Below are 15537 nucleotides of genomic sequence, written 5' to 3'. Positions count from 1 at the left end.
CTTTGGAAAATTATATTGTGTTTGTTTATAACTTTGAATAATTCATTAATAATTATAGAACATCCGTTAATAAGTGGTGCATGTTGAAAATGTTCATTAAATGAAATTGTGTTTATATATATATATATACAGCAACAGAAGCGTGTAAATGTATATAAGGAAAAGAGTATCTGAACAAAGAATTAATGTACAATACATGAAGGAAGAAGTATATAAGGAGAATTTATGTAGTTCCTTCCATTTTTTTTTTTTTTTTTTTTGTTTATTAAGAGAGATTCCTTAGCGCACATACTCTTACTTTGTGTTAGTTATGTACATATGTAATGATTCCGGATGCACATACATATGTTGTGTATATATATGTGTATTGTTATTTGTTTGAGATAATAATATATATTATTACAAAAAAATAAAAATTTGATACATATGTACACCTATTCATAATCATTATAGAAACTAAGCGGGAAATAAGTTCCACATATATATTATATATGAATATATAAATAAGGAACAACACATTTCAGCATAAGTCCAATACATACAGATGTACATATGAACCATGACATAAATCATGGCACCAATGGTACATAAGGACGTAGTACACACATTCCATTCTCCTTCCATTCAAAATGAATAATTTAATAATGTGTACATAATACTTTATCTATGATGTAATAAAATTGAATGTAGGAGTACATAAATATATATTGCCAATAAAATTTATAGGTAGAAGGACTGACACCTGTTCTATATTCTGGATGGATCTATGATATGTTGCTAGGAGGAGGAGAATGGCCCGAAGATTCTTCCAAATTGGCCACTGAACCATTGACCGACATAAGTGAATATTCTAATTTCAGTTCTCAGCTGAGCACAATTGAGAGTGCGTGGAACCTCGTGTCCAAAATAAAAGGGCAGTATCCAGATGACAGTACTATCTGTGAGTTCTTTTATCATTGGTTGGGTCTTCTTCTCTTCGATAAATGTAATCTAAGTTCAATTTCGAGTGTTATAGATAAAATCTATGAGCAATTAAAAACTCTCCCTGGTGGGGTTAAATGCAACTGCAACCCCTTAAACAATCAATACACTAACAAAGACAACTTCTCCAAAGAAAAAACAAAGTTTGACCTCAACCAAGACTATAATCCAAAGAACGAACAACTACAAAAGTATTATGGACTTTGTGATAGTGGCTATAAGAGTGATCCAGGCCGAAATGCTCCCCCTTCAACTGTTCCTTCTGATGTACAGAAACTATGTGGAAGGAATGGAAGTAATCCTACTCACCCATACTGTACCAATTTCAAGACTACCTATAAGGACTACTGTACACAGAACCCATCAGAAATTGAGTGCAAATTAATCAATGGAGCGGGAAATGCAATAAAGGAGAAGGCACCATTAGTGGTGTCCACCGGAGGGGCAACCGCCACTCCAATCGTCTCTTCTGTAATTGGAATAGGAGCAATTCCTGCCATTGTTTTCCTATTATATAAAGTAATAGTACAAAATTACATAATTACAATTACAGTTATAATTATAACTATAATTATAATTACCGCTCTTAACAACATTATTACCACAATAATGTTACCACCACCAAAATAATAATTACCACCACCCAAACCACTCTGTACTTGAAATATGTCTACATACATATACATAGATATATATGTCCATATATATGTATGTATATGTATGTAGACATATTTCCATCCATCCTTCCTTCACAGCCCTTCCCTGCTCTTTTCCCTTAACAACCTTCGTAGTACAATCTTTTACCTTCTGGAATAAAAAACATGTTCTTTGGGAACAGCAACAACAACAATAATAGAAATAGAAAAAGAAGGTCCGTCCGACAGGAATTAAATGCCTTCTCAGGGGACGATTCTACAGACACTTCTACAACAGCATATTCAACAACAGAGGACGGCACTTCCACAATAGCAGATTTGTCCACAACAATAGAAGATAATTCTACCATATATGATCGTGGTAAGCCATCACCATCACGTGCTGGAAAAAGTCATAATAGGAACGGAAAAAGAAAGAATATAAAATATTATCCTACATAATGCCTTCACCAAACCTATAAATAGCGTAAATAATATTCCTTCCCCCCTTATGCCCTTCATTTGAACAACACTGTAGAGTACAACATTCTATATATAAAAGAAGAGTGAATGTCGCCCTTGCTCACATACCTTTTGTAGTCCACTCTTTTATTTCAAAAGGCATATATATATTATTTAAAATAAAAACTTTCATTCCATTTAAAAAAAAAAGAAAGAAAAGGAAAAGAGAACAATTATTATGTTAAAGTTAAAAAAAGGAAGGAAAAAAAATTACGAAAATAAAGTCTTGTAAGAGAGAAAAAATAAATGGATCTCCCATTGTGGATTTACTGTTTTGCATCTGACCTTGTGTATCTTCTTAGTGTAAAAAAAGAAGATGACCAAACAAAGTAAGAATAAAATGAATTCAAAAAGAATTTGCCCAAAAAATCAGTTAAGTGTAAAAAAAAAAAGAAATTGCCAACAGATCAGAATGAAGTAGGAAAAAATTTATCCGCAACCAACAAACAAAACCAAGTCAAAATAAAATAGAGTGAAGTGAATTGGAAGAAAAATAATAAAAAAAAAAAAGGCGTGCTGACCCTGTGAAATATATAGTATTTTTTGTGTATTTTGAAGGAAAAGAAAAAAAAAGAAAAAAAAAAGAAAGAGTGTCGACCCCTCCCTAAAAGAGAATATATTTCTGTTTTTTTTTTTTCAGAAAAAGAGAACAAAAGATAAAGAAAAAAAAAAAAAAAAAAATAGAAGAATTACTAATTTATAAATACATACTTAAAAATTTCCCCTTAAAAAAAAAAAAAAAAAGGGGGTATAAGTAAAAATAACACAGAGAATGATGGGAAAAATATATGAATTTACGCAAAATATGATAATAATACGAAAAGTAATATAATAAAAATAAAATAAAAAGTGCGCCACGTACTAATATTGTTCCAAACTTACTATTCTTCTCTTACCATCCCATCCTATTTTCTTCGATTTTTTTCCTCTTACCTTTTGTATGTTTTATAATTAATATACTTTGAACATATACATAAATAATATATATATATGCATTTATGTATTCCATGTTTACAATGAGTAATACTTTATCGTGTAAAGAAAGAAATAAAATATTTGAATGGCCTAATTATACGTTTTATATGCATTATTACAAAGTACTTGTAAAGGAACGTAGAGATTGTTTGTTCGTACATAAAAAAAATGAATGATGAACATTAGAATAAATATGTTTCACGAAGGAATATATAGATAAAATAAAAAAAAAAAAAAAAAAAAAAGCGAAGGCAAAGGCAACAGAAATTTAAGGAACAAAATGTCGGTAAGAATAAATGTAGGAAATAATAGAAATGGGATATACTGCATACAATAAATTCAAGACAGCATACATATACGGATATATATATATATGCTATATATATGTATATATCTATGTGCATCACCCTATCCCCTCCCCCCATGTCAATTATTCATATTTATAGGAGTATGATCTGCAGGATTTACCCTCAAGGAAAATATATAGCCAAATGGACAGTAACCCAAAGTGCTCCACAGGAATCAAGAACCAAGTGGATATAGAAAGAATATTAAGGAGTAATGGTGTGGCGCAATCGACGATTGATAGAATCATAAATGCCTTATGTTATATTAGCGGAGTGGGGAATGATAATGAAGGGGGAGTAAAAAGTTGTAATTTCTTCTACTACTGGATGAGTGGAGTATTGTACAGAACTATGGATGACAGGAAATTTGAAGCAGTTATGAATAAATGTAGGGACAAAATATTTGGAACGGCAGGAGAAAATAATTGTTACTTTATGTACACGAACAATAATATTGAAATATTCAAAGCACTGAGGAAACTGCTGGAATATAAGAAAGACCAAGAATTCATAGGGAGGAAGGTAAGTAAGAAGGAAGTACCATGTCCAAAGGAATATTGCACATACTTAAGGAAAGTATTGTTTTCTTATAGAACTATGCATAGAGAATGCCCAAAAGATAAGAAGGATAAGGAGTGTTCAGTATTTAGAGAGTGGTATAAAAAAGAAAGTTGGGATGGAGATTTAAAATTAGAGTGTTCCTTGGATATTAACAACGAATGTACGGATGGAAGTAATTCCAGTTCTCAGACGAATACACTACCTATAACTGGTACAAAATCCTCCGGAACCACGGACACCGTTTCTTATGGATTCCTTGGAATAGGTTCCTTATTCATCACCTTCTTTTTTTATAAGGTAATTGTATCATTACCACCACTATATATATTTACTATATGTCCACATATATCAACATACATATAAACATACATATACATATATACATAACTATATATGTATATACACATATATATATATGTACATAAATATATATGTATATATGTATGTGTAATTTTACCTTCTCCGTCCTTATTTTTATTCAGTATATTTCTTTATTATGGCCGAGAGGACGGAGTCCCCTTGTTAAAGGTACAGGAAGAAGGAACAAATTATGGAAGAATAACATGGACGTCATGGTTACGGACAGTTCAATAGCAGAAGATGCTTCCATAACAACACACTACACATACGATTCTACTGAATGTTCCACACTTGGTTCAAATGCAGAAGAGTCCACAACAGCAGAGCATTCGACAGTTTATTCCTCCCCTTATGTTAGCCATTCAGGTGGAAGGAATAATAAGGAACAAGAACGTAGAAATATACGTTATCATCCCTAGGTGAAAAAGAAGGTTTCCTAGCCAATCAATAGGATAGAAAAAATTTCCTTTCGATTCATATTAATTGCACAATAACATGTAAACACATTCATACCATACACAAAAAAGAAAAAAAAAAAGTTAAGAAATAATAGAAAAAGAGTAAAAAGTAAAAAATTAAAAGAAAAAAAAGAAAGGCGAAAGAGGTTAATTAGCTCAAATAGTACATAATGCATGTGCATATTACATGTAAATAATTTCCTTATACCTTGTACTTATCGAATGTCAAATAAAGGGGAAATAAAGAAGAATTATATTTAACAAATGGGAAAAAAATGGTTATTATTATTATTAAGTAATCACAATAAAAGGAAAAAAGAAAAAAAAAGAAAAAGGGGGTGGCATATTGACAAAGGAATTTACTACTCTTATATGGTAAGGGATATGTGTGCTCACGCTCAAAATTTCTATAAAGAAAAAAAAAGAAAAGAAAATTGTACTCCACTATTATATACGTAATAATTGAATGGTGTAAGTAGTAATATAATTCTTCTAATTAGTCGAACACAATTCCGAATAACATATCACATAGGCAAAAACGGGAAGCATAAATTAGTAATGTAATGCATGAATAAGGAATATATATGTATATGGGGAGAAGGTGCCCCTTTATACTATTCCTATTCCTTATATATATATATATACATATTTTTTTTTTTGTCCAGTATAATAATTTCATCTCTTTAGACTATTTTCACTCCGTATTGGTCACTTATTTTATAAATGGTACGCTCCATTTATTGCATACTCACAGGTGCATAATATTTTAGGAAGGAAACTTTTCTTTCATGTTAACTGTGTACAATATGGTATGTGTGAACAATTTCTAATAAACCGCCTTCACCCCGTAAATAGAAATAAAACATTCATTAGTAGTGCATGCTTAAAATTTTATAGGAAAAAAAAAGAATTGCACTCTTATATTGGGTATAACTGGAATGGTGTGAATAGCAGTACACGGCACTCCAAATAATCACATATACAAAATACAACAATGCAATGATATAACAATGTAATAATTACATAAGGAATATGAAGGAATGGAAAGAAAATAAATATGTAAAAATATTTGACATGTTCATGCTTGTTCATAAGCACGACCGAACAAAGGGGAAGTTTCCATATATATGCTCTATATATGAACATATAAAGGACAACACACATTCTTAGTATAAATTTTTTTTTTATGTAGAAATAGTTGCACATGTAAACACATAAACAGATGAACACATATGAACAACAATGACAGTAAGAAATAAAAAAAAAAAAAGGAATGGAAAGAGAAATAATGGATGATCACCCACATCCATCCCCACGTGTTTAAAGGAAGAGGGTGGCGGTGGTAGCAAGTGGGAAGTGGGATGGAATATATGTATATATATATATATATATAAGTATATATATAATATATATGTATGTATATATATGTGTATGTATATGTGTACATTGGAATGTGCACCCCTATGAATTCCACATTTATAGGATCAGGATTTGGGAATTTTACCTTCGAAGGCAGCATGTGCTGCGTTTGACGCAGGATGGAGTCATAGTGGTGAACCTTGCTCATGGTCTGGGGATATAGAAAATAAATTGAATGATAAGTTGGGGGACCATCAAAATGTTAAGGGTTATGTAGATAAGATAGTAAAAGCATGGTGCATTGTGCAGAATTCAGGGGGAAAACACTCATCCCTCAGTGCATATTGTACTCCCTTTTATTATTGGTTAGGTAATATTTTATTCAACACATTAAGTGACGTTCGTGATTCATCCCCTTTGGAAATTATGAAAGGAATCTATGAAAAGCTAAATGAAGTTCCCAATAGTAAAGAAAAGTGTATAATTATATACGATGACAGTAAAATTGACCAAACTACTTTCAATGAAATGAAAGCAGTATATGAATATAAACAGGACCATACGAAAATAAAACAACAACTAAAGGCAACCGAAAATTTCTGTTCTGAACAATATAAGAAACACATAAAGAACATTGTTGATGCTTACAACTCATTAAATATAAAATGTCCAAGTAGTCCAAGTGGTAGTACTATTGCTCATAAACACTGTCAGGAATATAATAGAACATATAAAAAATGCATTGAAAATAACAACCTATCACAATTAACATGTACTCTAGAATCTAAACCATCCACATCCGAAGCATTAGAAGTTGTGGATAGACAAGTTTCCCCTGTGTCACAAGACGGGTTAAGTGCAGAAAATGGAGCCCCTACAAGAACGGCAGGAACTATCGTCTCTTCCATACTTCCCATAACCGTAGGCCTTCCATTTGCTGCTTTTATGTTATATAAGGTACAATTGTAATAATACATAGATAGAATCACATAATTATAATTACAACAATTATAATTTCCACTATGTACACAAATACATACATATATGTATATATGTGTATATATTCCTTCCCTTCCTCCTTCATTCAGTATAACCTTCTACCTGATTGGATCCATAACAAATTTAAAGGAGGAAGAAGAGGAAAAAGGTCCATTGAACATCATTTTGATGCGTTTACGAACGACGACTCAACAACAATAGGAGGTTCTACCTTAACAGAATATTCCACTTCAGATTATACAGATAGTTCTACCATATATAATGAACGACCACGTGGTGGAAGAAGAACGAAGAATAATCTCCCTGAAAAGAAACAAGGAAGGAATGTGGGTTATCATCCTACATAATGCCTCTACAGAGGAAAAGAAATAAATAGAAGTGTTCTGCACGCTCCAATTTATAATTAGTATGTCCATCCCCTCCCCCCCTTTTGTTCAGAACTTACCTGTGTACAAACACTCTTCCATATATATATATATATATATATATATATATATATATATATATGTGTGTGTGCTTTCAGCAGGATAAGTGTGCATAGTGCATCACCATTTGGTTTAAAATGTTCCTATTCCGAGGTAGTCAACCATACGAAATTCTATATAATGAAAGAATACTGTGATGATCACGTATACATATATCTAGTACGAACACACTCCTGTTTGGATAATTAACAAATTCGACATCAGACCCCAAATGGGGGGCTCCAATATATGTATCCGCAGGAGGAAAATGGGTTCCTTATTCCAGCGGATACATATATAGGAGCCCCCAATTGGAGATCTGATGTGGAAGGACATGTTTTCAGCAGTTGGGTGAGCAGTTGGAGGGATGCAACGCAGGTTTTTTTTTTTTTAATTGGGAAGGGCACATGTAAGATTTGTGCAACTTGATAAGTGAAACCTGCTATTAGTGGAACTGTCATTAGTGGAACTGCTATTTTAGTGGAACCTATACCTATATTCCATAATGGAACTCCACCACCGAACTTATACATATATGTGATCCTAATTTATCCTTCCTTCCACTCATATATAACTTGCTGCTTCCCCTTTATATTATTCATAATCCTCCCCAATAAGGGGTGAGAGGAGTGTATATATATGCAATACAATAGGCTACATTATTTCTATTATAATTTGCCACTATACATTACAATGGGTAAAAATATATAAATAACGACCATGATACATACATATATATGATTATATGCACCTCTATTCATGTTATACACTCAGGAAATAACACAAATGAAACGTTGTGTAGAACTTCCTTGAATTTTCGGAGCTTCATAAAATTTCAATAAGAAGAGGAAGGAAAGGGAAGGAAGGAAGCAGGAAAAAATAGCTCAAATGGAACAACATATATACATTTTGCATATAAAGAGGAACCATTTCTGGTGTGCTCATTAAAGAACGAAAAAAAAAAAAAGGAAGAAAAAGGGCAGAAAAAGAAAAATTTTCATATACTGAGCGAGTATAAATAAGAAGGAAGGGATTTATGATAAAGGGAATGACTACTATTATGGTGCTGCGTGCGCACATAGAGTACACTTTTCATTTCTTTCTTTCTTTCTTTCTTTCTTTCTTTTTTTCTCTATCTTCTTCCTATATGTGTATAATTAATATATAGCATATATATATATATATATATATATATATATGCAATAACTGAAGCGAACACATGTAAATAATAATCATATATTAGTAATAGTAATAATAGCAATAGTAATAACAATACTTCCTGGGAATGTTGTACATAATGCAACAATAATGGAATAAATGAATGAATGAAGGAACTGTATATGAAGAACATTCTTTCCTCCCCTCGTCATTCTATCATTTCAGCACATTCATCCACATGTTCATCTTTAATTATATTTGCACTTATGTAGTGACTTTGATACATATACGTATTATGTGTGTTCTGTCACTGTTTGAAAAAAATTGAAGTAAATGCACATTATGCAAAAAAGGATGACGGGAAGGAAGAAGAAAGTAAAAGCTTAATATGTGCTTGTTTTTTCTATAATCATTATAAGGAACAAAGGAAAAATGTTCCCACATATGTGCATTTCCTATAAATGAACAGGAATCACGTTCCAAAATAAGTTCATTATATATAAAGGAGCATACATACATACACATGAACAATGACCCTTATTCTAAATACATAGGAGAAGCAGCAGCAACACAACACAATACAACCTTTAACAAAACACAACCTTTTAAAACAACCTTCAACACAACCCTTTTTATATAACATATATATATATATATATTCACATTCCACATATATATACAAAGGAGCATATGTACACACATAAACCATGTCACCATCAACACCGGTAAGGAAAGGAACCTTGTTGTTTGGGGAAGACAATATTGCTAGGGGGGGTGCCTACAACCCCATACCATATTTTACCAACCACCCCTAACAACCTTCCATTCCTCCTACATTCATAATGTGTATACATACATATATACATATATATATGTATATATGCACTTATATATATGTATGTATATATTTCCTTCGTTAATTATATATATATAGAAAGAGAAGTTGGAACGTCTGCCCTCATATAACGATTACTATAAAAAATTCAATGAGAAGAAGGGTAACTGCGATGGAAATAAATCCTGGACAACAGTAAAAGGGGAACTGGATGATTATCGAGGTATTCAGAATTATGCCGAAAGAATTGTAAAAGCCTTGTGTTATGTACTAAAAATGGAAGCAGGCCACAATTTATATCAGGAACGGTGGAATTTTTTTTATTACTGGCTGGGGGATATATTTTCTAAGAATTTACGTGAAGCCAGTGGATTTGAGAGTGATATGGACAAAATTTACGAAGACTTAAAGCCAATGATTACGGATACGCCGGAGTGTAAAAATCTGTACCCTAATATTGACAGAGATAAGTTCAGTAAAATGAAAACAATATTCGACTATTCCTACGACTATAATACCATAGAAAAAGACCTCCAGAATGTTGAATCCAATTGTAATGGGGATCAATGGTCAACTTATCGCCAAAAAGTTACTGATGCATGTGAAAAATTGCACCAATATTGCGCAATTACAGACAGTAAAAATGGGCCATATTGCGACGACTTTAAAGACAAGTACAAAGTATATTGTGAGGCAGCAAAACTGCCAAAATTACAATGCGAATTAAAATCTGTACAAGAAAGAATGGAGCATCAAGCGGCAGCAACCACTAAAGAAAAAAACGATGCCGTTCGTCAAGCCACCACCACTTCTTCCATCTCTTCTATCTTTGGCACCTTAGCAACCATAGGTACCCCTTTCTTATTATATAAGGTAATAATATACAATTAAAGAGCGAAATAATATACGTAATAGTATTTCCACACCTAACAACCCACCTACCACCCACCTAACAACCCACCTACCACCCACCTAACAACCCACCTACCACCCACCTAACAACCCACCTACCACCCACCTAACAACCCACCTACCACCCACCTAACAACCCACCTACCACCCACCTAACAACCCACCTACCACCCACCTAACAACCCACCTACCACCCACCTAACAACCCACCTACCACCCTACCACCTTACAACCCACCTACCACCCTACCACCTTACAACCCACCTACCACCCTACCACCTTACAACCCACCTACCACCCTACCACCTTACAACCCACCTACCACCCTACCACCTTACAACCCACCTACCACCCTACCACCTTACAACCCACCTACCACCCTACCACCTTACAACCCACCTACCACCCTACCACCTTACAACCCACCTACCACCCTACCACCTTACAACCCACCTACCACCCTACCACCTTACAACCCACCTACCACCCTACCACCTTACAACCCACCTACCACCCTACCACCTTACAACCCACCTACCACCCTACCACCTTACAACCCACCTACCACCCTACCACCTTACAACCCACCTACCACCCTACCACCTTACAACCCACCTACCACCCTACCACCCTACCACCCTACCACCTTACAACCCACCTTCCACCCTACCACCTTACAAGCAACCTTCCACCCCTAAACACCCGTTCCACTCTTCCATCAGTATAAACCATCGTCATCTTGGTTTGGTAACCATTCAACTGGAAGAAGAAGAGGGAAAAGATCTGCCGAGCGTGAAATCGAAACATTAACGGAATCTTCCACAACGGATTCCATATTGGATGCATGCGAAAATTCCACAGTAGGGTCTGGTGCATACAACGCAAGACAGTCTACCGGGGGAAGAAGAAATAATAATACGCGGGGTCGCGGAATGGTACGTTATCAGAACGTGTAATACTTAGAAAGGGAAAGGAAGGGAAATGTTTCTTCCCTGGGTGAACAGATAAATAAGTGCACATAGTTCATACAAATGTAAGAAGCAAAAATGACCATTCTTCCTTCTTTTACCCCTTCCTTTCTTTCTTTCTTTCTTTTTTTTCCTTCGTTCTTTCTCTTTGCTTCTTTCTCTTTTTCTTTTTTATCTTTTTTTTTCTTTCTTTTTTATTTTATTCCTTTTCTACATATTTCATTCCTTCGCTTTACTTTTCATTTTTATGATTAAATAAGCACATAAGCAAAGAATACTCCCGGAAACGGGCGCGGAAAGAACAAAAAAAAAAAATTTATGAAGTTAAAAAATTTTATAAGAGAATGAGTAAGCATTTTTTAATTCTTCAATAAAGAAGAAAATTTTACCAAACAAATGAAAATTAAGTAGGGAAGAAAATTTTTTTTCACTTCCACTTATATTAATTACACATGAACATGTAAACAATTTAATACAAAAAAAAAAAAAAAAAAGAAAATTATTTACTACACCCTAAAACCCGGAATCTGAACACGGAACATTTTCCTTAGGAACAAAGTCTTCTTCCCTAAACGCGGAATTTGAACTTGGAACTTGTTCCTCAGCAACACTTTCCTTTGGAACATTTTCTTCTTTTATAAATTCGCTTGCCATAAACTCTTGAACCAATATTTCAAAAAAGTCCTCCTTCGTCGAATGTAGGTCCCCTTTTTGACATTCGTTTAAGACTTCTAAATGAATATCAATAATCATGCGCCGACGTACACCACTACGACGACGACCAGCACGGCGATTAACACCCCGTTTTTTCCTCCTATATTTAGGCATAGAACGAGGTTTTCGTTCTTTCACTATGCAATATTCACGTTGACCATCTTCGTCCACATCGTCAACAATCTGCTGTTCTAAGGAGGGACCACGCATTTGAAGAGCTCTTCTGTAACGTTTTCTTGTTTTACGTAGCATTCCAAAGTACTAAAAGAAAGGAAAAAAAAAACAAAAAGAAAAAGGGAGAAAATGCTTATTTAATAGGAGTGTTTAATGTTCTGTTCACGCAACAGTAATTACTACTTCAAACCCTAAAATACGAAGTCCTATACACACACCCTAAAATACGAAGTCCTATACACACACCTAAAATGCGAAATCCTACACATACACACCCTAAAATGTGAAATCCTACACAACCTTAGTGATTTATTCACCTTAATTTTTTTTTTTTTTTTTCTTGTTATTTTCTTCTAAAAATAATTTTTTCATTTTTTTTCTTTTTTTTTTCTTTGTACGGAAAATATATTTTCTCCTTTTTTTGTTTACCTTCCATAGGAAGTAACTCATAACAAGAATACCAGTCACCGATGGAATTAAAGGAAGGTATGATGTAGGGAGGTCAATGTTGCTGGTAAGTTTGGCAGGGGAAGGGGTGCTAGGACGGGGAGTAGCACCCCCAGAACCTAGAGCACCTCCACTACCACGAGCTGCTTCTTCTGTGTGTTTAGGTTCTTCTGCTGCAGGGAAAGAGTAAGTAGAAGGCGTATGGAACGATTGGAAGGATTATGGAAGGATTGGAAGGAATATGGAAGGAGTGTGGAAGGGGAAGATTTTTTTTTTTTTGTTTTTTAATGTGATCGCAGGACCTATTATTGAACAAAAATATTATGAATCTAAGGTGACGTGTGCTCACACAGCAGGGATGGACATGAGCGGGATGCACCCCTGCTGTGTGAGCACAATTGTTGAACAACTGTTGGTATTTTTTTTCCCCTTTACCTGCACCATCCTTCTTTTCTTCCTCATTTTCCTCAGAAACAGCTGTAGTAGGAGGAGGCGAAAGTTTCTCATCTTCCTCCTCTGGAGGTTGTAGTCCTGCTGCTTCTGGTTCTTCTTCGATTTCTCCTTCGTCAGTTTCCTCATACTCGCCGAGGTCGTCGTCCTGGTCACCTGCTTTAAATATTTCCTCCAACTTCTTTATTTCTTTGACAACTTCTTGAACTTTATTCTGTACTTTGGAATTTATATTTTCCGGTATCCTCTGTGGAACTTCACTATGCTTCTGGTCATTAGATCTGCTCCCTTCATTACATGCAGTCCCTGCCTTTATTTTAGACATTTTGTTCTCCGTTTCATTCCTCATCAACCATTTATTAATGTCACTGAAAATACTACTTCCGTCCTCCGATGTGTTCACTGTAAACGTATTTTCATATATACACTTTTCATAATCCATTAGCTTAAATACCTTGTTTAACTCAGTTATTGCTGTGAATACATAATTAATATTCTGCTCATCTATGCGAGATTTAAATACATATAAGTATAACCACAAGTTTAAAAGATGACATGGTGCATTCGGCTTCATGCTGTGCACTTTTTTCTCCTTATATTTGTATATATACGTGCTGCTGGTTTCTATTACATTTCCTAAATTCCTCATAAGAATTTTACAAAAACATGGGTGAAGTTCCTGCTCGTTGAGGCCTTGACCTCCTACAAAGTCTGTGCAAACGACTGCGTAAACATTCTTCTTATCCTTTTCACTTAGTGGCTCGTTGAATTCATTAAATAGGCGGTACACTTCATCCTTATCTAGACCCTAAAAGTAGCAAGAAAAACGGAGGACAAGTATACATATTTCTTTTTATATATATACTTATATTTATCAGCAGCACCCCTAACACCCCACCTACCACCCACCTAACAACCCATCTTCCTTCCACCAACGACCCTAACAACCCTTCCATCCACTTACAACCACCACTAACAACCTTCCTTCCACCCCACTAACAACCACTACTACTCCTTACATGGAGTGGAATGCTTGATCCATTTCCCATTTAAATTGAAAGTAAAGAAAGTACAATTTCCTATTTGTCTCCCCCCCCTTTTCCTTATTATATAAAATAAGAAATAATATGATTTTTACCCATTTTTTCAGAAAGAATTTGTCCACATTATCGTCCTTCTTCTGGACCATTTTATCATTTATTTTATTGTCCAATTCAGAGGTGGTGTGCCTGCAGGAAGGCAAGTAAAAGGTGTGGGTAGTTTATGTGTTTCGAAATAATGATCATCGTGATGATGAAAGAAAACATTTGTAAATTTTTTTGTTTCTTTTTCATTCAAACAATCACTATTACAATCACTATCACCCTAACAATCACCCATACAATCAGTTGTATTTGTTGATGTGATAGGATTGAGGAATTGTAGATTAGGTCTTTTACTTTGTTATTTTTGTTTTTTAAATTTCTTCCTGTGTAAATTTATTCTCTCTATTTCATTCTCTCCCATTAGGATTCTCAATTCCTGTATTCCCTTTTAAAAAAAAAAAAAGAAGAAAATACTCACATTTTTCTTATTTTTTTTATTTTTCTTTTCTTTCATCTTATCAGAAAGAAGACGTAATCCTTCCTCCATACCATATGCCCTACATTTCTTTCTAAAAAGAAAAAAGAGGAATAATTAAACACCCCTTTCTTCCTTTCCTACTTTTCCTTAAGTTTTTTCTTGAAAAAAATGTTAGCAACCTTCCTTGCACCCCTAACACCGAAATTTACATCCCTTATACCCTTCCTTCCACAACACCTAATCCTTTTATTCTACCACTCCTTAAGCTCTCATTCTAATACTCCTTACAGCCTAAAACCTAACATCCATAAACTTTCATTCTACTACCCTTACACCCTAAAACCTAACACCCCTAACTCTTCCATCTAATACCCCTAGTAATCTCCCCTACACCAACCACCCATAATTGCACCATCATGCACACTTACCTCCCTTTCTTCAATTTTTTTTTTTTTTTTTTTTTCTTTTTTTCTCCCTAAAGCAAGTGACCTTCCTTCTTTTCACCCCTAGCACTCTTCCTTAAGTGCACCCCCATGTACACATCCCCTAAGAATACTTCCTTACTTCCACCTCTAACACAACCTTACTCTTACCCCTATGAATAGCATCCCCCTACACACTTTCCTCTCTCCCTCCCTTTTTTTTCTTCTTTTAT

The 15537-nt window shown here is 34.3% G+C and overlaps 3 protein-coding genes across 3 annotated transcripts; 2 read left to right on the top strand and 1 right to left on the bottom strand.

The window, feature by feature from the left end:
- Positions 1-771: 771 nt before the first annotated feature.
- On the top strand, positions 772-1797 carry PCOAH_00047660 (Uncharacterized protein; the record flags this gene model as incomplete). Its single annotated transcript, XM_020061549.1, has 2 exons — positions 772-1592; positions 1737-1797. The coding sequence occupies 2 exons, from the start codon at positions 772-774 to the stop codon at positions 1795-1797; spliced, it is 882 nt and encodes a 293-aa protein (XP_019917379.1).
- Positions 1798-9526: 7729 nt separating this feature from the next.
- On the top strand, positions 9527-11522 carry PCOAH_00047650 (KIR-like protein; the record flags this gene model as incomplete). The annotated part of the gene is made up of 3 exons (XM_020061548.1): positions 9527-9544; positions 9754-10527; positions 11289-11522. 3 exons carry the CDS (start codon positions 9527-9529, stop codon positions 11520-11522), a joined length of 1026 nt encoding a protein of 341 aa, XP_019917416.1.
- A 525-nt stretch (positions 11523-12047) lies between these two features.
- Positions 12048-14508, bottom strand: PCOAH_00047640 (SICA antigen; the record flags this gene model as incomplete). The annotated part of the gene is made up of 4 exons (XM_020061547.1): positions 12048-12509; positions 12852-13042; positions 13305-14127; positions 14458-14508. The coding sequence occupies 4 exons, from the start codon at positions 14506-14508 to the stop codon at positions 12048-12050; spliced, it is 1527 nt and encodes a 508-aa protein (XP_019917153.1).
- Between the last annotated feature and the right edge of the window lie 1029 nt (positions 14509-15537).

This window comes from Plasmodium coatneyi, chromosome 13, assembly GCF_001680005.1.
Source record: "Plasmodium coatneyi strain Hackeri chromosome 13, complete sequence".
Classification (NCBI taxonomy): Eukaryota; Apicomplexa; class Aconoidasida; order Haemosporida; family Plasmodiidae; genus Plasmodium; species Plasmodium coatneyi.
The sequence above is the reverse complement of the archived record's forward strand: the minus strand, read 5'-3'. Positions and strand labels throughout refer to the sequence as shown.